This window comes from Oratosquilla oratoria, chromosome 18 (genome assembly GCF_046742065.1).
Source record: "Oratosquilla oratoria isolate Oo_2021 chromosome 18, ASM4674206v1, whole genome shotgun sequence".
In the NCBI taxonomy this organism is placed as follows: domain Eukaryota; kingdom Metazoa; phylum Arthropoda; class Malacostraca; order Stomatopoda; family Squillidae; genus Oratosquilla; species Oratosquilla oratoria.
This window is the reverse complement of record NC_134794.1, coordinates 45119039-45144420: the sequence shown is the minus strand read 5'-3', so window position 1 is coordinate 45144420 and position 25382 is coordinate 45119039. Positions and strand designations below refer to the sequence as shown.

Here is a 25382-nt window from a genome sequence, read left to right as displayed (position 1 = left end):
GTCAGAACAGATGAAGATATTTTTTTTTCTTTAAGTTTCACTTTTTGTCCAAATTTGACTCATGTAACTGTGGATTTGACTGCAAATAATCTAAACATGAGTCAAAGTCATAGCTGTCATTGTCAAAAAGCATAAAGATGTATTATTATGTATTTACTTGTCAAAATACACACAAAAAAATCTTTGTCTGATTATCATTTGCTTGATTATCATTATTTATCATTACTATATTTTTTTGCATCTGACCTAGTTGTGGACCACAAGGTCTCCTGTCAGTGATTATTATTATTATAATATATATATATATATACATATATATATAAGAACATAATAATGAAGGAGGCTGCACTGAAAGAGACCATAAGGTGTACACTATGCAGTTTCATGTCCATTACCACCTGTCATTCCCATCCATAAAGTTGTCTAACCATTTCTTGAAACAACCGATAGTTTCAACACTTAATACATAGTTACTAAGTCTATTCCATTCACTGACTACCCTATTACTAAACCAGTCCTTGCATATTTTTTTTCCTAGTCTAAAACTGTCCAACTCAAATCCATTACCATGAGTCTTGCCCTGTTGTCTTAATATGATGACCTTGTTTGCATCATCCTTGTGCCTTTGATCAACTTGAACACCTCTATTAGATCACCACATACTCTGCGTCTTCCCAGAGAGTGTAAGTTAAGGTGTGCCTCTCAGAAGGTAAATTTCTGAGCTCATGTACCTTTTGGTCATTCTCCTCTTCTCTTCTGTACTGATTCTAGTGAATTGATGTCCATTCTATAGGATGGAGACCAAAACTGTACCACATAGTCAAGCATGGGTCTAGAGTTTGATAATTACCTCCGCACTTCTGTTCGTAACTGTCCTAGCAATGAAACCTAATGCTCTTTTAGCTTTATTCCTGGCACTAATGTACTGTTTCCAGGATTAAAGTTCAGGACTCACTAGAACTCCCAAGTCTCTGTTGCACTCAGTTTCCTCTAAAAAATGTATTATCTAAGTTATATTTGCTTTCGAGGTTGTGTAGCCCTATGTTTAACACACTGCACTTTGAGATATTGAAGTCCATTTGTCATTTCACCATGAGTGTATGTATTTACATATATATATATATATATACACACACACTCACGTCGTCGGAGCGAACGGAAGGCTAGCAGACGAGCTCCAAGGCAGCACTTTATCGCTAGGATCAAGGAAACACTTATGGTTGTACTTATGGAGAAGAAGTTATAGCTTTCGAGTGACCACTATGGTGTAAAAGTATCCAGTTTGATAAAGTGTATTAATGTATAAAATGGAGGAAGGAAAAGGAGAAAAAAGGAATAATGAACCAATGAAGAGAGGATTGGACATGAGCAGAGTCAAATTGCCACTTGGAATGATACCAAAGAGGACTTGTTTAAACGACACCCCAAAATCAACTCAAAGGTGGGAAAACAATGTTTTTTCAGGGTTTCAAAGAGAAAAAGGAATATTAGGTAAAGGTTTAGATGTAGAAAGAGAAACTAGGTATAGCAGTGTACTAAGAAATCGAGACATTAATGACTTGATGGAGGAACTAATAGATTTAAGAATAGATTATAGAGCAATGCACAGAGAATTGACCAATCTACAAAAAACTAACAAAGAAATGAACAGAGCTTAATGACCTAAAAAGTGAACTATGATCAGAAGTGATAACAAAAGAAAGAAAAATGAAGACAGAAACAAAAATGAGGAACTGAAAAAAAGAGGTCAAAGAACAAATACAAGCAGTGACTGAAAAAGTGGGAGAATCAATTAAAGAGACAGATCTCCTAGAAATAAAAAATCAGTGGAAACATGAACAAGAAAATCAGAAAATAATATTTAAAGAAACAGTACAAAAGCAGGCAGAGGAAAATGCTAAAGAAATGGTAATTAAAGTAATTTAAGGAAAGGAAACCTGGGTAATAGACAGTGGATGAAAAAAAAGTGCATTGTAGTTTATGGTATTAAAGAAAAACATAATGTATATAAATACCAAAGAAAAAAGAAGAGAAAGAAATTGCAAAGGAAATTCTGAAAGTGGTTCAAGAAGAGAGACAAGAATTGGACAAAGATATCGAGGAGGTGCTTAGGACGGGGCAATACCCTAGAGAAAAACACTATAGACCACTAAAAATCAAACTAAGGACTCAAATGATAGCTGAAGAGGTACTATCAAAAGCAGTAAAGTTAGCAAATAATGAAAATTATAAAAATGCATGGATAAACAAGGAAATGAGCGATGAGGAAATACAGAAAGAAGAGGCACTTAGAAATGAACATTCATATATACACCAAAGGCTTTTTTCCCCCCTTATAAGGGAGGTAGCCAAAAGAAAAAGGCAAAGGAACTACTCCCACCCATTCCATCCCCTACATACTCCACTCCCCTCTACTCTCTTCCCTCCCTCTTATCTTGGCACCTCCTGGATGATGGGTCATCCCTGCAACTTGTCCACTGCCCTGGGTCAGAAGTAGTGTCACAAGACACAGCACATCCACAGCAAGGCCGCTTCATTTATCTGGCGACCCCCCTCTCTCCGTCACCTCATGCAGAAAAAGAGAAGACGGGAAGAAATCCCTTTGGGCTGCGACAATTTATTTCTCATACATACTCCCTTACCCCCTATCCCCCACCCACTCCCCCTCATGCATCACAGCATCATCCATACACAACCCTTCTCCCTTCACCCATCTTCTGTCCTCTCCCGTCCTTCCTCAACAGATATTCCTCTCTTTCCCAATGCCCCTTTTACCCCATCCATCCATCTCATCCTAGGATATCCCCTCATGTTCACTCCTTCCACCTCTGCCTCCACACCTCTTTTACTAATATTTCTTCACTCATTCTTTCCATGTGTCCAAACCATCCCATACTCTTTCATCAACCCTATCTCCCTTTCTACCCCTGTTCTCCTCCTCACCTCCTCATTTCTCACTCTATCCAGCCTAGTAACCCCTATCATACTTCTCAGGCACTTCATCTCAAATGCATTCAAACTCCTCTCTTCCTCTCCTATGTTCCATGTTTCTGCCCTGTACAGTGCTATCGGCACAATCACTCCATACAATCTCCTCTTAGCATCTATTCCCACATTGAGGCGAATGAAAAAAAAACAAGAGAAGAACGGAGACTGAAAAAGAATCTTTTTTTTTTGGAAAGTACTGATCCTGAGGCTGAGAAAATGGTATATCAATAAAAAGAAAACAAGCAAAAAAAAAAAAAAAGAAGAAAATAAAGAATAAAAAATAACATATACATAGATGGTATGATTACTAGACTAAACGAATTAAATGACTATCTGTTAATAGAGAAACCAGACATAATGGGAATTGTAGAGACACATTTAAAAGGTCCACTACCATCAAATACTGTGGGACAAGGTCTATACAACCATTGGGCAAAAAATAGAATGGAAAAAAATAATGTGGAATTGATTATGATTAAAGTTGAAAACAGATATATGAAAAGTAGAAAATTTATAGTAGTATACATGTCCCGAAAAACACAGGCTTGGACTGATAGTGATCATTCCACAATACTAGAAGACACAAAGAATGCATTAATTGAGTTATTGAAAGAAAGAGGAAACATAGTAATTATGGGTGACTTTAACTCAAAAGAAATATGTTGGGAAGAAATGACAGTAAAAGGTGGAGAGGAAGTTTGGGGAAATATTCTACTGAATATGACCATTGAATACACATTGACTAAATGGGTGAAGGAAAATACCAGATATAGAAACAATGAAGAACCGTCGTGACTAGACTTAATATTCACACCAGAGCCTGAAATCATGGACAAAATGGAATGCAAGACACCAATTGGGAAGAGTGACCACATACTAATAGAATTCGAATTAAAAGAACAAAACAATGTGAGAAGAAATGAGAAACATAGAAAAGGAAGACTAATGTACAATAAAATGGAATTTGAAAAACTAAGAAAAAAATTCAAAATGTTAACTGGGAAAATTTTTTAAATGATGAAACAAAGATGGAAGAGAACTGGAACATATTAAAAGAAAAATACAGGGAGGGGACAGATAAATATATATCAAAAAAGAAACAAAAAAGGGCATACATAAAGTGTATGAGAAAAAATTTTATGCAGCCCTAAGGGAATTCTCCCCCTCTTCTCCTTTTCTTGCTGTGGATGTGCTGTGTCTTGCAACACTGCTTCTGACCTAGGGCAATGGACAGGATGCAGGGATGACCTGTCATCCAGGAGGTGCCAAGATAAGAGGGAGGGAGAAGAGTGGAGGGGAGTGAAATATGTAAGGAATGGAATGGGTGGGAGTGGTTTCTATGCTTTTTTCTTTTTGGCTACCCCCCATATAAGGAGGAAAAAGTCTTTGGTATATGTATGTATAACAAAAAAAATGTAGTGAAGCTAAAGATAGAAACGATGGAAAAAAGACAAATAATGACCAAATGGCAAACATACTTCAAACTGAGAAATGAATATGTAAAAATACGCAGGGAAGAAAAAAGAAACTATGGAAAAGACATAATAGAAAAATGCAAGGACCAACCTAAACTATTCTACAGATATGTAAATGACAAACTAAAAGACAAACACGAAATAGTGAAACTGCACAAAGGAAATAAAGAATATATAGATGATAAAGAAATGGCTGAAATTATGATCAAACATTTTAAATCTGTATTCACAATTCAAAGCTCACAAAATTGGGAGGAAGGACAGAGAGAAAGATTCCCTGCAATGAAAGAAATAATGGTGCCACAAAGAAATAAGGGACCAAATAAAAAAACTTGACATCTGAAAGTCACATGGGCCAGATGGAATTGCAAATTGGATATTGAAAGAATGTATAGATGAACTAACAGACAAAATACACAAGATAATTGATTTCTCACTCAAAGAAGGAAGAAATGATAAGTGGAGTCCCACAAGGCTCTGTATTGGCTCTGATAATGTTTGCCATATATATAAATGACATGGAGTGTGGAATGTTATATGAGCTTCTTTGCAGATGATGCAAAACTACTAAAGAGAGTAAGTACAGAGGAAGATTGCAAATCACTACAAGAAGACCTGGACAAAATCTGGAAATGAAGTCAGAAGTGTGAAGTGAATTTCAACATCAAGAAATGTAGTATAATGGAATTTGGAAAAAGCAAAAATAGAATATCGGGACAATATAAAATTGGTACAAAGGAAGTTAAAAAAGTCAACTCGGAAAGGGACCTAGGAGTAACTATCACCAATGACATAACACCAGACAAACATATCAACAAATTAGTCAGAGAAACTTTCAATTTATTAAGATCAATGAAAGTGGCCTTTGACTACATGGATGAAGAAATGGTAAAGAAAATATTAGTTATATTGATAAAACCAAAATTGAAGCATGCTGGGACACTATGGACACCTAGTACTAGAAAGAACATAAAGAAATTAGAAAAAATCAAAGAGCAATGACAAAGATGGCACCGACATTCTCCAAATTGACATACAAAGATTGGACAAACTTAAACTACCAACCCTGGAATAAAGAAGAGAAAGAGGAGATCTGCTGATCATCTACACAAATATGAAAGGGATGGAAGTCCTTGACAGAGATGACTTACTAAATTGGGATAGGAGAAAAACAAGAGGACATGAAAAGAAACTTAAAAAGGATAGTTACAGAAGAGATCTGAAAAAGAATAGCCTCCCACACAGTGTGATAGATATCTGGAACAAACTGAATGAGGAAACAGCGAGTGCAAAAACTATACAAGAACTTAAGATCAAACTGGATACCGAGAGATACAAAAGTGGGTCACTACAAGCATAGCTCTCTTCCTGTAAAATACAACTAGGTAAATACATACATACATACACCAAAGGCTTTTTTTCCCCCTAATAAGGAAGGTAGCCAAAAAACAAAGTCATAAAAACCACTCCCACCCATTCCATCCCTATCACATTCACTCCCCTCCACCTTCTTTCCTCCCTCTTATCTTGGCACCTCCTGGATGACGGATGATCCCTGCATCTCACCCACTGCCCTGGGTCAGAAGCAGTGTCACAAAACACAGCACATCCACAGCAAGGCCACTTCCTTAAATCGGCAACCCCCCCTCTCCATCCCCTCATGCAGAAAAGGAGAAGACAGGGAGAAATCCCTTCAGGCTGCGTCAAAACACAACTAGGTAAAATATGATGCTGCATGCAAGAATTTGACTCGTATTGAAGAAGTTAACATAGAATCCACCTGGAAACTGATACCACATGCCCCATATACAATCACCACAAAACATGCCCAACTCTCTCACTCTCTCTCTCTCTCTCTTTTCTGTGATCTATAAGCCAACTTGGTTGCTATGGCTAGATAACCTGGGGCTGTGGGTTTCCCATTTCCTGCAAGATAGGTCCAAGACTAAAATTTTACTGCCTAGTTGCTACCTTTCAGCGATATAACACTTTCAATTTTACCTGTATCTAGCAACATTTGTTTTGCAGGTGATGTTGAATGAGAGACAGGACCAGAATTTCCACTTGAAATGGAATTATTCCGTACATGTTCTTGTATTCCATTGACCATCTGTGACTGTGATGCTACTGAAGTTGCTGGCCATTTTGAAACATTGGAGACTTGGTTGCTAAAAGGTATAGATGGTGCAGATGGTTTTGAGGGATTGCTTGAAACATCTACTTTGTAGTCAAGTGGTGGATTGGCTAAGTAATTTGGAGTGATAGGGGGTGAGGCAACAGAAGTGACAGGAGACACAGAGTTTGGGTCAACACCTGGAAAATCAAACATGTGAATAAATAATGTATGGTACCATTTAGTGTAGGTCCTTAGTTTACTACATCTACAGAACAGACATGAAAATCTTACCATTTCAAAGCTGAGGATATGAAGATTCATGTGAAATTTGTATTACAAATACTGAGGGTGTAAACTAATCTGATGTCTAATATCCCAATATGGATGTCTGCAGATCTGCAATTGATCAATTCCTTGCCCCAGTAGGTCTTTCTTGCAGGAGACACATGGCTCACAAGTAACTGACAACAGCCACAGCCATTAGATTGGCTCATAAGTCACTTAAGGAAGAACTATTGTGTTATTGGTTGGGAATAGTTCATGTGGGGCATTGTAAGATGAGATGTTAAATGTCCTCTATGTGATGGCATCTGGGCCAGCTTGATTCTGTAGCCAGGCCTATACTATGCTGCATGGTATTCTGAACATAGGCATACTAATGCTGTTATTGTTTCTCTTGAGAGGGATTTTTCTGTGGGGCTGATGCTGGGGAGGTCTGGTGGAGTATTGAGTTTAGTCTGTCTTGAAGAGACTCCTTTGTAGTCCAAGTGTGAATGTACTGTGTGGTGCAAGTGATAGTGCTGCATGTTTGATTTTTTCTTTTCTTTTCATTCAGTTGGCTGTCCTTGCATAATGTAATGAAATGAGTAGAGTTAGGGGTTATTGCACAGAGCCATTATTTTCAAATTATATCCTATGGGGAAGCTTCTGGTTTCAGTGTGCAGGTGTTCTATTGGAATGGTTTTGGTGCATCCAGTTATTATCCTTAATAATTCATTTTGCATATTTTGTAAGGTGTTTATCCATCTGAAACACCTCAGTCAAACAGCCATAAGAGCCATACCTAAATTTTCATCTACTCCTATTTACACAAAATTTCAAACACCTGGGAAAGAGCTCATATAATCTCTATTTTGAAACCAAACATATACCCAGAAAACCCAGTACCCTACAGAACAATCTCACTATTATCTACAATGTCCAAGCTGAAGGAAAGGTCAACTGTGTAGGGGTGTCCTTACCCTGTCCCACAACTTTTGACCCCTGAGAGATCCCCTCCCCCCCCAAAGGGAATTGTTCATGGGGCTAGCCATGTGACTCATGTGCCACCTGGCTGCGTGAACCGAAGCAGGACACATGACCCACACAAAGCCTCTTTGAGGAAACACACATAAAGTCCCCATCAATCCCAACGATGGCTCAATCAGCACTTTCCCTGGCCATGTGAGACACAAAGTTTCTTTGAGGAACTCATGTGCAGTACCAGCATTGGTCCCAGCAATGATTCAACCAGCACCTCACATGGCCACATGAGACACAAAGCTTCTTTGAGGAACACACGTGTGATACCAACCCCCCATACCCTCTGTCTTTGTGAGAACATTTTGAGTGACTTCCCAGGCATGTATATAAGATGGACAAAACAGACAAAGAGTTAGACTGCCTGAGAACATGACTTGAAATGCAGTCATCACCTCCCACACCATCTCTTCCCCTTCCCCCTTTTCTTGCACTTAGAGCAAGCCATATAATATTGGCATCCAACTTCATTGCTAATGAAAACCAATACTCTCTCCATCAGAGTTTGCCTTCAAGCCATATAACATTGGCTGCCCAACATTTGAGGCCCCAATCCTCAACTCCGCTGACTACCACCACTCCACTACCGCCACTTGCCTGCCAGATCAACTGACATTGACTACCTGCCAGATGTTTCCATGAACAACTTTTGGACAAAACAAAGAAACTAATACTACAATATACAATGTATACACTTAGTGATAAGTTATGTGAGCCCCACATGGGCCCCTAATTCCACTAAGACACTCCACAACACCCTACAGACCATACAAAACAAAGCCCTAAAGATAATTACAGGCTGCATAAATACAATAACTACAGACCACTTACACCATGAAATGAAAGTCCTCAAAGTCAAGGATCACCTTGACATGAGAGGCACACAAACACTGCAGCCTCCACAAACAGCACACTCACTACACTGCATAGCAGAACACCTACACATGCCAAGAAATATAAAAACAATACCCAAATACCTATACCACACACAAATACTCTCTTTTCTTCCTCCACAACCACCAGACACTAGTCTCCAGAAGCATATCCATAATCATATACTGTTCCATCAACAAAATGAAAGACAATACATTGCTGCATGCCAGACCCCCTGATATCCATCCCTTTGAATCCTCTCTCCCCCGAAAGGACAGAGTCCACCTGGTCGGACTGCAGTGCAGCCACCATCAAGTCCTTCTAAGCTACCAGAAGAGGCTGGATGACCTCATCACAGATAACTGTCTAGGCTGTAACACTTCACCCCATACTATACAAAACATTATGGGAGACTGCACTGTACACAATCATGCATGCCAATAAAACAATATACACTCAATAAAGAATTTGTGGGAAAACCCTGTTCCAGCTGTGGTGTTCCTCAGGGTGATGGAATTACTTGGCCAGACACTCTAGGGAACAACAACAACAGCCCAAATGCCTTGCTACCCCCAGAACAAGCTGTCAGCTTCTTCAGGTCCTCCTTATTCCTGATCTTGTACATCAGGCCCTTTCTGAGACTATACTTGGCCATCAGCCTGGCTCAGTTTTCTCTGTTTTCTAGTTTTTTCTCCATTTTCAGGTTTGTTGATATCTCCAGCTTCAGGCTGTATCAAAATATCATACATACATAGCCATTCTCCACTCACCTCTATCCCCTGCCTTCTCCCTTCCTTGCCCAACAGACACCCTCTTGCTCAAAGCCCCTTTCACCCCATTCATCCATATCATCCCCTCAACTTCACTCCTACCTCAGTCATCCCCTCAACTTCACTCCATCGACCTCTGCTTTCCACAACTCTTTTACTCATCTTTCTTCACTCATTCTTATCATGTGCCCAAACCATTCTAATAATCTTTCATCAGCCCAATCTGCCAGCTTCCTTTCCAACCCTGCTCTCCTCCTTACCTCCTCATTCCTCACTCTATCCAACCTAGTAACCCCTACCATACTTCTCAGACACTACTACTATTACTACTAATGATCTATCTATTTACCAAGGGATTCTTCCTCCTTACAAGGAAGGTAGCCAAGTCAAAGGCACATACCTACTCCCATCCACTACTTTTGTTTCCCTCTCCTCTTCATGGATGAAGGGTCATCCCTGTCTCCCACCCACCACTTGGGTCAGAGACAATGCAGCAAGACACAGCACATCAGCAGCAAGGCCACTTCACTTAACAGCAACTCTCCCTCTCTATCCCCTCATGCAGAAAATATAAAAGACTGGACGAAATCCCTTTCGGCTGTGTCAAAATATAATCCACACACAACTACTCCCCACGGGCTCAAACAAAGCCCATGGGAGTGATACTTCACTCAAAGAAAAATCTCCATCAACCCCCATCCCCACCATCAATAATCATATAATTGATAAGTAACAATAATAATGATAATAATAACTAATGATTGACCAATTGACTGATTTGACTTAATGTCACAAATTCCCCACTATCAGGAGGCTGGGATGGTGCCCCTTACAGAGGAGCTTGTAGAATAGAATTTAATGAACCATACCTTTGTTGGTAGCAGGGTTCGAAGAAAAAAAATAATATTACATTACCATCACAACAACTAAAATAATAATAATAATAATAATAATAATAATAATAATAATAATTAATAATAATAATAATAATAATAATAATAATTAATAATAATAATTAATAATAATAATAATAATAATTAATAATAATAATAACAATAATTAATAATTCTATCTAACTATATACCAAGGGCTTTTTCCCCCCTTACAAGAGAGGTAGCCAAGTCAAAAGGCATGTACCTGCTCCCACCCATTCCACTTCCATCCACCACCCTTTCATCCCTCTCATCTTAGCTCTTCATGGATGACAGGTCATCCCTGTATCACACCTACTGCCCTGAGTCAGAAGCAATGCAGCAAGACACAGCACATCCACAGCAAGGCTGCTTTTCTTAATCAGTAACCCTCCTTCTCTGTCCCTTCATGCAGAAAAAAGAGAAGATGGGGAAAAAATCCCTTCAGGCTGTCAAAATAATAATAATAACAACAATTATTGCTTTGAGTTTCACAGACTGGAAACTTTCAGCTTTACAAAAGCCAGTGATGATCCTCAGCCCCTCCTATAGTTCTCTCTTTAAAAAATCATTGGAATGTTATCTGTGATGTACTAGTGTGGGACTGTTTCAGTCAGTAGCTTATATATGTAGTAAAGAGGGAGCAGTTGCCGGCTGTCAACTCTCCTTATGCGAAAAGATGGAGGAAATGCAGTCAGAGTTTATAAAGAAAGATCTTGGGTCTGGACCAGAGCCTAAGTGTCAGTCCCTTGGGATTACACCTATGGATGGAGGTGAGGAGAGTGACAAGTTTCAAAAGCAGATGGCAGGAAGATTTCACCTGGACAGCCATTTCATAGAACCACTACATGAAGATATCTACTTTTGATCTTATTTATATACCTTTTTTATACACATAATATGCATAATTATTCAATCATATAGATACCTAAATACAAATACACATAATGTGAAAATAAAGAAAATCGCAACACACCGAGTAAGTTTAAAATTTGTGGGTTACTGGTAAGTTGTGCTGCAACCTGGTTTTGACTGTTGGTAATGTTGATATCGGCACCATTTGCTAAAAGCCAACGCACTGTTTCCACGTTTTCTCGTTTGCAGGCCCAGTGGAGTCCTGTCCTGAGATAACATCAGAAAAAGAATTTTAAACTTTAGAAAATTATCTGAAAGCAACTAAATATGAACTCAAACATTTCTATATACTTACCAGGGAGGTAGCCAAGTCATAAGGTAAATACCCACGCCCACCCATTCCCTTCTTTTCATATGTACATGAAAATCTACACTCATTCATTCATATTCATAAGATATATAATGTAAGGAGAATTACCCTTTAGCCTTAGTATGCACAGAAATACAAGTATCAAAGCAGGAGTGGCGTGGTCTAACCTTATCTCACCTAATGAGTTATTGGCTAGACATATATCTGAAACATACTGGCTGCATACATTTTATGCTGTTTATATTCTAGATCACTGCTTCTTAACACTTCAGAGGTACTGAGCCCTAACAATACCCTCCATATTTCTTAAACTTTGTCTCATTTAGGTTCCTCCTTTCTGCCTCCCTTAAATTCCAAGTCTCTGCCCTATAAAGTGTCATGGGTACAATCACCTTTTTGTACAGTCTCCTCTTTTTGTTTATCCCCAGATACTTATGCTGTTGGGATAATGTACGACATCATGCAGTGGAGTATATTGTGGGGCAATTAAAAACAAGGGTTAGATGTTGAGAATGCAGCATCCTACGCTGTTCACTTGTGCCAATTTTCTATGAATGCCACTACAGGGCAGCAGGAATATATAACAACAGAGTACAAGTATAAAATATCAACACACATCATTTTACATACATATACCAAGGTCTTTTTCTCCCTTACAATAGAGGTGGCCAAAGTCAAAAGGAATAATCCCACTCCCACCCATTCCACTCCCATTCACCACCACTCCCTCCCTCTCATTTTGGCTCCTCCTAGATGACAGGTCATCTCTGTATCTAGTCCATCATCCAAGGTCAGAAGCAATGCAGCAAGACACAGCACATCCACAGCAAGGACACTTCATTTAATTGGTGACACCCCCTCTCCCTACCCTCATGCAGAAACATTAAAGACTGGGAGAAATCCCTTTGGGCTCCATCAAAAAATAATTCACACATACAGTTGACAAAGGTAAGTGCATTGTGGTCCATGCTATCCAGGAAAAACATGATATGTATAGATACCAGAGAGAAAAGGAGAAGGAAATAGCTAAGGAGATTCTGAAATACAGGATGAAGAACAAAATTTCTATAAAGAAATCAATGAAATCCATAGGATAGGCAAATATTCAAAAGAAAAACAATATAGACCTCTGAAAATAAAACTAAACTCAAATGATAGCTGAGGAGGCATTATCGAAAGCTGTTAAACTGGCAAACAGCGAGAAATTCAAACATATATGGATACAAAAGGGAATGAGTGATGATGAGAAAGAGAAAGATAAAGGTCTCAGAATTGAAACCAATGATAGAAATGAGAAGAGAACAGAGACGGAAAACAATGAGTTTTTTGAGAGTCTTGGACTAGTGACTGAAAAAATGGGACATCAAAAAATGGAAACTTAAACCAAAAAAGAAAGGAAAATATGAAACAAAAAGTGGCATACATAAATATCGATGGCATGATCTCTGGAATCAATTAACTAAATGACTATCTAGAAACAGAAAAACCTGACATCATGGGAATAGTGGAGACAAAATTGAAAGGACCTGTAAAAACAAGCATAGTGGGACATGGTCTATACAACCACTGGATGAAAAATGGAACAGACAAGCAGGGAGGAGGTGTCATGATATTGACCAATAATGGTCTAAATGTGACAAAGATTATTGAAGGCCAAGGCAATGTAGAATTAATTATGATCAAAGTTGCAAACAAAAAGATGAAAAGCAAAAATTTTTAGTAGTGTATGTACCATCAAAAACACGTGTGGTCGGACAGCGAGCATTCTAAATTACTGGAAGCCACAATGATTGTGCTAAACGAGTTACTGAAAGAGGGTGGAAACATAGTAATCATGGGCCATTTTAATGCAAATGACATACTCTGGGAAGAAATGATAGTTAAAGGGGGAGATGAACTTTGGAGCAACATTCTACTAGATATGACCATCAAATACACCCTAACATAATGGGTTAAGGAAAATACTAGATATAGAAACAATGAGGAACCATTGAAACTAGACTTAATATTAACTTCTGAGCCCTATATTGTGAACAAAATGGAATATAAAACACCAATTGGAAAGAGTGACCATATACTAATAGAGTTTGAATTAAAAGAACAGAACAATGTAGATAGGAATGACAAACATAGAGAAGGAAGATTAATGTACAACAAAATGGACTTTGTAAAAACTAAGAAAAAATTTCCAAAACACAAACTGGGATAAATTCTCTAATATCTCTATATATCTGAAGAGCAAATTTATCTTCCAACTCTCCTCCTGTTGTGGCCATTGTACTGCCAGTACCTTTGCTCATCTCCCATATGATACTACCCTCCTGAGCCAACTTTGGAACTAGCATATGTTTGGTGTTGCAGGATCCATGTTGTGATGTCAGTTTTTGTCTCTGTGTTGTTGTTGTTGTTATTGTTGTCATTCCATAGACTGTCTGGCTGAGCAGTCCTGTCTTCCTGAAGAATGTCACAGCTGGAACACGGTTTTCCCACAAATCCTTTATAGAGCATATACTGTGTTATTGGCATGTGTGACTATGTACATTACAGCCTTCCATAATGTATTGTATAGTATGGGGTGAAATGTTACATCCTGGATAGTTATCTGTGATCCAGTCATCCAGCCTCTTCTGGTAGCTTAGAAGGGCTGGGTGGTGCCTGCACCACAGTTTGGTCAGGTCGACTCTGTCCTTTCTGGAGACAGAGGATTCAGAGGGATGGATATCAGGGGGTCTAGCATGCAACAATATGTCTTTCAGTTTGTTATTGGTGCAAGTTGTTGTTTCCATTGATGTTTCCCTCACTTCTATGGTAGGGTGAGTGAGGGGGTCCTGTAGTGGTGCATCAACTTGAGGCATTCCAACCAGTACCCCCACTGCTTGAAGTATTTTTTGTGAGGGAACTTGTCCTTTTGTCTCTAATGGCTTTATGTTATTTTCCTGTAAAGTTTTGTTCAGATGAACCTGAAATGTACCTGGCCAACCAGGTTAGGACATTCCTACTTGTTACAGAGGTCAAGGTGATGGCAGTTTGAACCTTGCTACTGGTGACTTGAACTAAGGGCATGGTTCATTAAATTCCACACTACAATATCCTCTGCAAGGGGGATCCATCCTAGCCTCCTGATAGGCAGTTTCACAATGTTAAACAATAAATCAAAATCAATCTTCTCTTGCAATGCCCTCCATGCTAGTGAAAAATTTCAATATGCACACCAGCTGATAGGAGCCCTTGTGCAACTCAGGTCTAGCAAGACGTAGGTCAGCTCTCATGGAGCTCCACCATATGCATCCACTTGGTACCATGGCTTGGCCTCTTTTGAATTGTAGGACTTGAGGACTGTTGCAAAACTATGGGGGTGTAGGTTTTCCAAACAGTGAAATCAGAGGCAACAATTATCATTAATATGTACATGGCTGTAGGGATGTAGGTTTTCCACTTACTGAAATTTGAGGCAACAATTATCATAATTCTATGAAAACATAAGAAGGAAGAAGACTGCAAGAGACCATAAGGCCCACACTAGGCAGTTCCATGTCCATTACCACCTGTCATCCCCATCCATAAAGTTGTCTAACCCTTTTTTAAGGGAGCGTTGTCAGCCATCATTAAAAAAATTCTGATACATGAGTGAATTTTATGTAAACATTTCAAAAGAATCTCTATGAGGGTGGCAACACTCATACAAAGTTATACAACTGCATTTAGTTTTTAGTTTTTGTACAGCATAAAACAGATAAAATATTGGCAACCTCTGGCAACCCCATTGCATAAAAACATTCTGTATATTGAAATAGCATCAACATTTCTATAGCTATTTCGTTTTTTGCTACAGAATTGTGTTTATGGAGATATTTGGCAATGCCTCCCACCAGCATACCCCACAAAGACAGTGGACAGGGCACCAGTACTCTTAAAAAGGTCAAAGTAAGGTGACATTGCTCCTGGCGCTCTCACTGTACACAACAATTTTGATTCCTCGCCCTGTATTGTTGCTGTGATCACGGAAAAATTAACAAGAGAGTGAAGCGGCAGAATATAGAGAGGGCCCGTGAGTGCCTGAAATAGAAACAAGATACATACATACATATACCAAGGCTTTTTCCCCCTTACAAGGGGGGTAGCCAAAAAGAAAAAGGCATAAAATCATTTCCACCCATTCCATCCCTGAATACACTCCACACCCCTCCACCCTCCCTCTTATCTTAGCACCTCCTGAATGACGGGTCATCCCTGCACCTTGTCCACTGCCCTGGGTCAGAAGCAGTGTCACAAGACACAGCACATCCACAGCAAGGCCACTTCATTAAATCGGCGACCCCCCCTCTCCGTCCCCCCATTGCATAAAATGAGACGGGAAAAAACAAGAAGGAAAAAGAAAGAGAAGAAAAGCAGCACAGCTGAGCCCAGCACTCCACAAGCATTTACTAGCCATGCCCACCTTACACCTCCTCCACCCACACCACACCACTCACCCTCACCTCACACCTCATCAGCAAAGAAGAAGTTGGATATTTGCTATACATTGCAACCATCAAACAAATGGTCATGAAAATTTAAATCCCCTGTCCTGTAAAGTTTACATTTTTGTTCTTTCTGTTGTAATATCTTCAGTTGTTCTTTATGGATTTTTGACATTTTTGTTTCATTTGAAAGAAATCATGCTCTTTATTTTCTATGATAAAAAATAAAAAATTTATTTCTTTTTTTTTATTATCATTTATGAAACCTGAACATTGCAGCATCTTTTAATTATTCAGAGAAACAAATTAATAAAAAATCAGAGGTATTAGTTTGAAAAAAAATTATTCAATAAGATTTGTTCCCCAGACTCTTTCATTTCATACCAAGCTGAATGATGTGGAAGGATTTTCCATTAAATAATTAGAGCTTCACTAGAGCTCACTATATCTTCATTAAATATTCACTATGCCTTATATATACATGGGAGGAACACAATAGCCTGAGGAATTACACACTAATGCAACACTCCCTTAAAACAACTGATAGTTTTAGCATTCACTACATAGTTACTATGTCTATTCCATTCATTGACCTATTGGTGAACTAATTATTGCTTATTTTCTTCTTAAATCTAAATTTGTCCAATTTAAATCCATAACTTTGAGTCCTGCCTTGTTGTCTAAATATGATGACCTTTTTTGCATCACCCTTGTTAAAGTCCTTGATCCACTTGAACACATCTATTAGATCACTATACACAGTACTGTATTTACCAAAGGCTTATAGAAAACATACTGACAATTTTCAGATAATAATTAAGGTATTACTTTATTACTGATGACACATTCAATGGAGAGAATGAAGGGTTTAAGATTAAGGTGGGACTGTGTAAGGGTTGTGTAATGTCACCATGGTTGTTCAATGTGAATATGGATGGGGTAGTGAGGGAGCTAAATGTAAGGGTGGGCAATGGTTCAGAGTTAGTGATAGTGGAAGGAAATGGGAAGTAAAATAGCTGTTGTTTGTTGCTGAGTGAGTGAATAGGTTGAAGCAGTTAGTAGCAGAGTTTGTGAGGGTATGCAAGAGGAGAAATCTGAAAGTAAATGTAAGCAAAAGTAAAGTGGGTTGGAGGCGAGTTTAAAGGGTGAGAGACTGGTAAAAGTAGGAGGGCACAGAGGAGTAGGGGTAGAATGTAAAATGCCATGAGAAATAGATATGTGGAGATGAATACAAAGAGAAGACTCTAAGATGGAGTGGTTGTACCCAAAACAATATTTGAAGCAGAAACTAGGAATTTAAGAGGCAGAAAAGAACAGCCTAAATGTGTTTGAGAATAAGTATTTAAAAACTATGGTGGGGGTTATGAAGATGGATAGAGTGAGAAATATGGAAGCATAGCAGAGAGCAGACAGATAGTATTGATCAAGGAATATTGAGATGGCTTGAGCATATGGAAAGAATGAGTGAAGAAAAAAAAAAAAAAGAGGTGTGGAAAGCATAAGTGGATGTAGAAAACTTGATGGGAAGGCAAAGAATGAGGCAGATGAACAGGGTGAATGGGGCATTGGATGCAAGAAGAATGTCTGTTGAACAAGGACTAGACAGTAAAAAAGGAGTGAATGGAAAGTGGTTGTCCATGAATAAGACAAAAATTGATGCAGCACAAAGGTCTTAACTCCACATATTTCTTATTAGAATGAGAAGGGGAGGGTGTTTCCATATAATGAGGCAATGGTGGTAAATCATCTCCAGTTGCTGGGAACGGTTCCAAAGGTGTTGTGTCTTGCCGCATTGCTTCTGACCCAAGCAATGTGGCAGGGGTAGGGATGACCCTTCATCCATGAGATGCTAATATGGGAGGGCCAGCAATGTGTTTCTGGATGAGCGAGGGGGATGTGTGTATGCTCTGACTTAGCCACATCCCTGGTAAGAAGGAAAAGGCCTTTTGGTATCTGTATGTATATACATTCAAGGTATTTAACTGTTTGTAATGGTCTATCATCATATTTGATGAATGGTACTCACTTATCTAAATTTTACTAAAAATGGTTTGGTAATCTGGAAGTGACTTTGTGTAATCAATACATGCTAAAAGTAAAAGTAAGAAATTTAAGTTTGAAATTTCAACATTCCCTTATATGAACATAAACTATATGCCAAAATATATGGTATATACACACAAGGAATAAAAGAAGGGCACTATCAACTTACCATGGCATGAAAAATTATATACAAAAGCCTGCATTTCAATAAATTATTCCTTACAAAATTTGAACCTTAGAAATAATAGGGACATACCATCCATTAATATTGTGCTTGCAATTAATGTTGATCCCTTTGTTTACTAAAGATGTCAAGGCTTCTGTGTCTCCATAACAACAAGCTTCTCGGAATTTTTCCTCACTCTGTTTGACTGGATCCATCCTGCAAATACCTCCAAGGGCTAGGGAAAAAAATCTGCATTATTTTCTCCACACATGAAACCAATACAAAATTCCTCTTTCTGTGTTACTATATAGTGCACATATTCTAACCTTACATTCAAGCGATGTACAACATAATATACATACCTGGCAAATTTATATAAAAGAGAAAGGAAACAGACTATAAACTCAAAATAATGAAAGGTTCCTGAAGCAATTTAGAACAGGGAGTTTACAAAACTAATCATCCTTTGAGGACTGGGGTGAATGGAGGGAGGAGATGAATGTTTCTTTCCCATGCCTAGCTACCTCAACTTGCAGGTAAAAACCTACTCCCACCCATTTCATTTCCCTCCACCACCCCTTCCTCCCTCTCATCTTAACTCCTCATGGATGACAGGTCATCCCTGTATCTTGCCCACTGCCCTGGGTTGGAAGCAATAGAGCAAGACACAGTAATTCCTCAGCAAGGCCACTTCACTTAATCAGCAACCTCCCCTCTCCATCTTGTCATGCAGAAAAATAGAGGACAGAGAGAAATCCCTTTGGGCTGAATCAAAACATCAATCACACATAAGCACTCCCTCTCCCCCATCCCCTGCCCCTCCCTTCCTTGCATAACAGTATCATCCATAAACAGCCACTCTCCACTCCTCCCTTCCTTGCTCAACAGACATTCTCCTCTTTCTCAATGCCCCCATCACCCCATCCATCCATCTCATCCTTGGTTGTCCATTCAGATTCACACAAAAGGGTGGAGAAGACATCTAGGGCAACATGCTGCTTGATATGACCATTGATTACACAATGACTCAGTGGATAAAGGAAAATACCAGATACAGAAACAATAAGGAACCATCAAGATTGGATTTGTTACTTATGTCAGAACCTGAAATTGTTGACAGAATAGATTACAAAACACCAATAGGAAAGAGTGAACATGTACTAATAGAATTCTAACTAAAAGATCAAATAGACCTAAGAAGAAATGAGAAAGAATAGGAAGACCAATGTACAACAAAATGAATTTTGAGAAACTTAAAAATTCTTTCGTAACACAAACTGGGAAAAATTCCTAAATGAAGAAACAAGGATGGAAGAGAAATGGAATATACTAAAAGAAATTTATAATGAGGAAGTGAACAAATATGTACCACAACAAAAGCAAGAAAGAGTATACATAAAGAACTGGTACAATAAAAAATGTAGTGAAGCTAAAGATAAAAGAAACAAAGCTTGGAAAAAATGGAAAAAAGAAAAGAAAAAAAATAGCAAATGGCAAACATACATCAAACTAAGAAACAATTATGTAAAAATACGCAGAGATGAAAAGAGAAACTATGAAAAAGAAATAATAAAAAAAAAATGCAAGGAACAGCCTAAACTATTTTACATCAATATGTGAATAGGTAAACTAAAAAACAAACAAGAAATAGAAAAGCTGCGCCAGGGAAATTATAAATACAGTCGTACCTCGGTACTCGACCGCCTCTATACTCGACCAAATCGGTGCTCGACCAAAAAATTCGAGTAGAAAATGCATCGGACCTCGAACAGATTTTCGGTACTCGACTAGCTCGAACAGCGGGTAAGCGTCAGTTCGACTCAGACCGCCAGCGGAGTAAGACGTACACAGTTTGATTGAGTATTTCTTCCCAGATTTAAACTTTTTCGTGTTGCTCTAGCCCTTAATAATGGGTCCAAAGAAAGACAGTGATAAGGGGAAAATTGGTTTCGGTGTTCGAACAAATCGGTGCTCGACCACCACCTCAGAACGGATTATGGTCGAGTACCGAGGTACGACTGTATACAGAACAAGAAATGGCAGATATTATGAGCAATCATTTCAAATTGGTATTCACAATTGAGAACTCACCTAACTGTGAGGGAATAGAAAGACAGAAATTCCCCCTAATGAAGGAAATAACTGTAACAAAGAAGGAAATCATCGACCAAATAAAAACCCTTAATGTCAGAAATCGCATGGTCCAGATGGAATTGCAAATTAGATATTGAAAGAATGCATAGAGGAGTTAACGAATAAAATATACAATATTATCAAGTGCTCACTCAAAGAAGGAAAGGTACCATAAGACTGGAAAAATGCAAATATCATACCAATATATAAAGGAGGAAACAACTAGAGACCAGTCTCCCTAACAAGCACAGTAGCAAAAATATGTGAAAAAGTGATCAAAAATAGATGGGTTAAACATCTGGAAGAAAAAATTATACTGAATCCAAATCAATTTGGACTTAGACAAGGAAGATCATGTACAACAAACCTGATCTACTTCTATTTGAGACTAATAGAAATAATACAAGAGGGATGGATGGGCAGATTGTGCCTATCTAGACCTACAAAAAGCATTTGATAAGGTACCACACAAGAAATTAAGAAGAAAAATAGAATCAATAGGTGGCATCAGAGGAAAATTATTGGAATGGATGGAAGACTTCCTGACTGGGAGAAAAATGGGGGGTAGTAATTAGAGATAAATACTCGAAATGGGAAGAAATATAAGTGATGTCCTGCAATGTTCAGTGCTGGCTCCAATCATGTTTGCCATATATATAAATGACATGGATGAAGGATATAATTTACACCCTGCATTGAAGGTATTTTTTTTAGATGTGCACACCTATGCAATATAACAATAGAAATTTGTTAATTTTGTAAAAATACAAAAGATGGCATCTCAAGCAGTCATTGTGGCTCCATTTGTTAGTGTATTGCTTTTAGCATTTTTTTTGTTATTGATTTCTGCCAAGAAAAACATATTTTACATTCATGTATCATAATTTACAAAATGAATATTTAATTTTATTGCTATAGTGCATAGGTGTGCACTTCTAAAAATCTACCAAACTGTATAATAATAAAACATATAAATATACCAATAATTTTTATGACAGTTGCATGCGGGGCTCGAACCCACTGTACTCGGCTATCCGTAAATTACCTGTACGGCGCCCTAGACCACTACACCACAGAGACTATAAAATCCTTGAAACCTGGAATCAAACTGATTCCCGAGGGAAGGAAGATCACTTATTACGGCGATCCGAATTCCTGTATTACTCAAGGACCAGCCCACCAGTGGTGTGGGGTAAGGACCGGGACGAACCCCTTTCACGCTTATCGCCATTGTAACTATGAGAGAAATACGCTAATGGCGGTTTGATGTCGCTGCCATTACCGTATTTCTCTCATATAAATATACAAATAAAATTACTCCTATATAAGAGAAGCTATGATCTCGAACAGGCCTATGCAGAAGGGGGTGCCCAACCACCTACCCCTATGCCCTGTGTCCCAAAACTGCCCTTCACAAAAATTTATAAAAAGGAATGAAAAATTATTTCTCACAGGCTTTTTCCATTTTCTTACCATTCAGAAATTATAAATATGGAAAATGGTGTTGCACCCTACCGGATAGTTGCCAAATACGAATAATACAAAAGAGTGAAGTGCCCAGTTTCTTGCCCAAAACACCTGCCCCTTGCAATGTCTGTGCATGTTACTGATCTAGAACTGAAAATTTTGAAAGATACACTATGACCAAGACATTAATAAGATGACAAAGTCTGCCTGAGAAAGTTTACATCCTCTAGGAGACTTGTAGTTGCGGCCTAAGCCATCACCTTTGCCCATTGTGCTTGGGGCAGGTAATTGTCACTACTAGGAATCAGATAAAAGTGAGAGATTCAAACCTATAAGTGGGCAATTGTGAGACCAGTACACTTCCAATTATGCCATCAGTGCACCCTCTTTACAGGAGGGTGGCAAGTTAAACTCCAACAGCTGGAACCCTATATAAAAGAGAAACCAGTCCTAACTAAAGTGGGTCTGTGGGTTTCACTCTGAAACTGAAGGCATTTGTTGTAATTCAAATCTGGATGACTTAGATCAAAATGTGTTACATATCTGCAAGATACAAGCTAGTACTCGTAACTCAAGTATGTTATTTCTGAGCAAACTGTTATGACAATTAAAAATGCAAACTTACTATGTATAGCTTCAGATTGGTGCAAATGTGAGTCACACCCAAGAGTATGGAAATTTATATTGCTAGGCCGAACTGCACGTATTAAAATTCAAAGGTAATTTTATATACACATGATCACATCTGCAGATATCTAATCAGATGCATCACATTATCGTGTTCGTGTATAAGATATGGTATTCTGCTTACACCAACATAAACTTAATTACTCTTATTTCTATTAGTTTTTATTCACTTTTTTCATTATTTCTCACTCGTAAGATAAAAACTGAAACTTAAAAAAGTGTGCCTTATCCCTCTTGGTTATTGGTACCTAAAATCACAATGATATTTAATATCAAGGTAATTTAGCTAATGCTGCTCACTAAAGAAATGAGGAGGAAATCTAGTTCTGCTATATTCTAACTATAGTACGTGCCTAGTTAATCACAAAACAAACAGAAACTAAGGTTTTTTCAGACATGTACCTTGCAAACACCTTTTTCTTTCTGTCTATCGCGTCGTCTGCTCAGGAAAATAAACAGCTAACGTCAACCACTCCCATCGCATTCAAGTTTCGATATTGTATCAAAAATATTCTCAGATCCCACGTCAATTAACTCTATCAAGAAATTAATCACGTCGAGAGCTATATTTTATTTTGGCAGAATTATCTTTGAAGAATGCACTTAATTGAAGATCAGAGGATATTTGCAAGAAAACGTTAGTAAACAAATAATGAAAAATGTAAGTGTTATAGATCCAGACACCATAAAATTTGAAAAGTGACTGGATGTATAATGGAGTAATAAAACTATGATGTACGACCACAAGGTAGAAATACAGAGCTAGAGGTTCTAAACCTCTCTAAGTAAGTGTATGTACCCTGAAGTACAGTACAACTGGATATCAAAACATAAGCAATACGTTTTGAGAAGTTATAGATATTCCAGTAAGAAAATGTAAATTACCAACAATTCGTATGAAACTCAACTGGACGGATATACCCAGACTTCATCGAGTATATATTTCTTGTTGTCAGTTTAATTTATCCTTAATTAATTGATTATATTTGCTTCTCAGCAGAGATAATGTAAATCACACTGTGTATTTGAATTGGTAGAGGTAAACGAACTTCAGCTGTGGAGCCCTGCTGTGAAGGTGCTGTGTCTTACTGCATTCCTTCTGACCCGTGCGGGGAAAAGGATGGTCTTTCATACACAGTGAGCTAAGAAGGGACACGGCGCTATCTGCTAGAGTTGCCCCAACAGTGAATTATCCAAGAGTGTGTGGTATGGTCCCCACACAGAGTGCAATGTATACTACATTTAGGTAAACACACACACACACACTACGGCGGTCCGGGCTCGAATCTTGCCCAGGGCTGAAATAATTTCAGTATCGCTGCGCTTCAAGTCGTTACTCCAACTCTAGTGGGGGGGAGTTGGGGGGTACGCGTGTAAGGTCACAGCATTACTCATAGATCGGTCATACGAGCTCTGAGCTCTCTTCCGGGAGGGAAATAGCTGTAGATCACGAGTCCAACACGTGATCCAAAGACCATGGTGAATACACAAAAGGAGTCGGGTCAGAACACATCCTCCCCCCCTCTCCCTCTTCCTCCCTCTCCTCTCCGGAAGGATAGCTGTCGATCACGAGACTAACACGTGATCGAGGACGTGGTGAATCACATGTGGTGAATGTAGTACCTGGCCAGTGGTCTTATAGTGTTTTGTTCCTTGCACCACTGTCCTTCTTCCTGTTTCAGTATGTCTGAACGTCCTGTCCCTCTTTCATTTACAATCACCTCTAACTCAAACTATTTTTTCTATCTTCACGATTAATTTGATCTAGAACGTTTATAAAAGCAGGGTGTATTGTTGTATCTGTAGAATTGTAGACGGTGTTTATCTGTGAAATTTTACTAATGTTTTATTCAGAGGAAATTCCAATAGTGGGTTATGGACTATAGTCAGCGCAAGGAGAAATGACCGATAAGGCGGGGCTAGGAGATTTCCCGGTGTTGCCACATATGGGCATCCATGGCGAGAACGTGCGTATGGATGCAATGTTTTCTGAATGCAGTGTGAGGGGGGCGGGGCCAGAGATTAGATGTAGCGGCAACGTCGCTCTCTCATGCACATATGCCATATCTAGACTTAAAGAAACGAAACCTTTGTATAGAAAAAATTGCTTTGATTTTTACCTCAGTGGTGGTGTGTGACAAAAAATTATAATATAATCATATGAGGCAACATTATAAAATTATAAGATAGAATTATAAAATAAAATAAAATTATAAAATAATTATATGTGGCACCACAGGGGAACTCCCAGTGCTCCGCCCTAACGGCCAGATCTCAGTGCAACGGGTATAATTAGGACAGACCACCCACTATCGCGGGGTCGAAGAGGGGAAGAGAAATTTGTAGAAAATTTAGATTATAGTAGTATAAGGGGCTATTGCCACTCAGCACTTTTAAGGAATATCTACTCGTATCAGAAGACATGGGCATCGAAGCTTGCAACTACATCAACCCAAAGCGGGAAAAATGATTGGAGACATATGTACTCTATTATTGACATTTACTTTAAAATGTTCTCTTACAGACAATGTAAAGTCAAGATCGTGACAAGGTGTCTTGATGTCCGGCAATTAGACCGCAGAGCTCATTAGAACACTTCTGTAGCCCTCCCCAAGATGTCCCTCCTGGTTGGTTTCACCTGGTTGACTATCCCCATTACATATTCACATGGCTCAAAGTTGGTCTAGACAAGTTACGTACAATGTGGGTGGCACGAATCTGCTGGCACGCCAGCCCATCTTGGGGAAACATGAAAGACATAGAACAATT

At 38.6% G+C, this 25382-nt stretch overlaps 1 protein-coding gene across 8 annotated transcripts in view; it reads right to left on the bottom strand.

Annotated features, from left to right (window-relative positions):
- The window catches only part of LOC143035188 (ankyrin repeat domain-containing protein 40-like), a 62125-nt gene that overhangs the window by 13735 nt on the left and 23008 nt on the right, over nt 1–25382 (bottom strand). For 4 of the 8 annotated variants that reach the window (XR_012967296.1, XM_076201875.1, XM_076201869.1 and 1 more), the window contains exons 2-4: nt 18417–18561; nt 11409–11554; nt 6465–6776 (exon numbers count right to left, since the gene is read on the bottom strand). Coding sequence is in view for 7 of the 8 variants with exons in the window: in XM_076201875.1 (XP_076057990.1) it covers nt 6465–6776; nt 11409–11554; nt 18417–18561 (603 nt within the window). In the remaining variant the exon portion in view is untranslated. Of the gene's footprint in view, nt 1–6464; nt 6777–11408; nt 11555–18416; nt 18562–22255; nt 22355–22551; nt 22836–23015; nt 23163–25382 lie in introns of those variants that run through there. The other 4 variants (XM_076201871.1, XM_076201872.1, XM_076201873.1 and 1 more) reach the window with 4 other exon arrangements.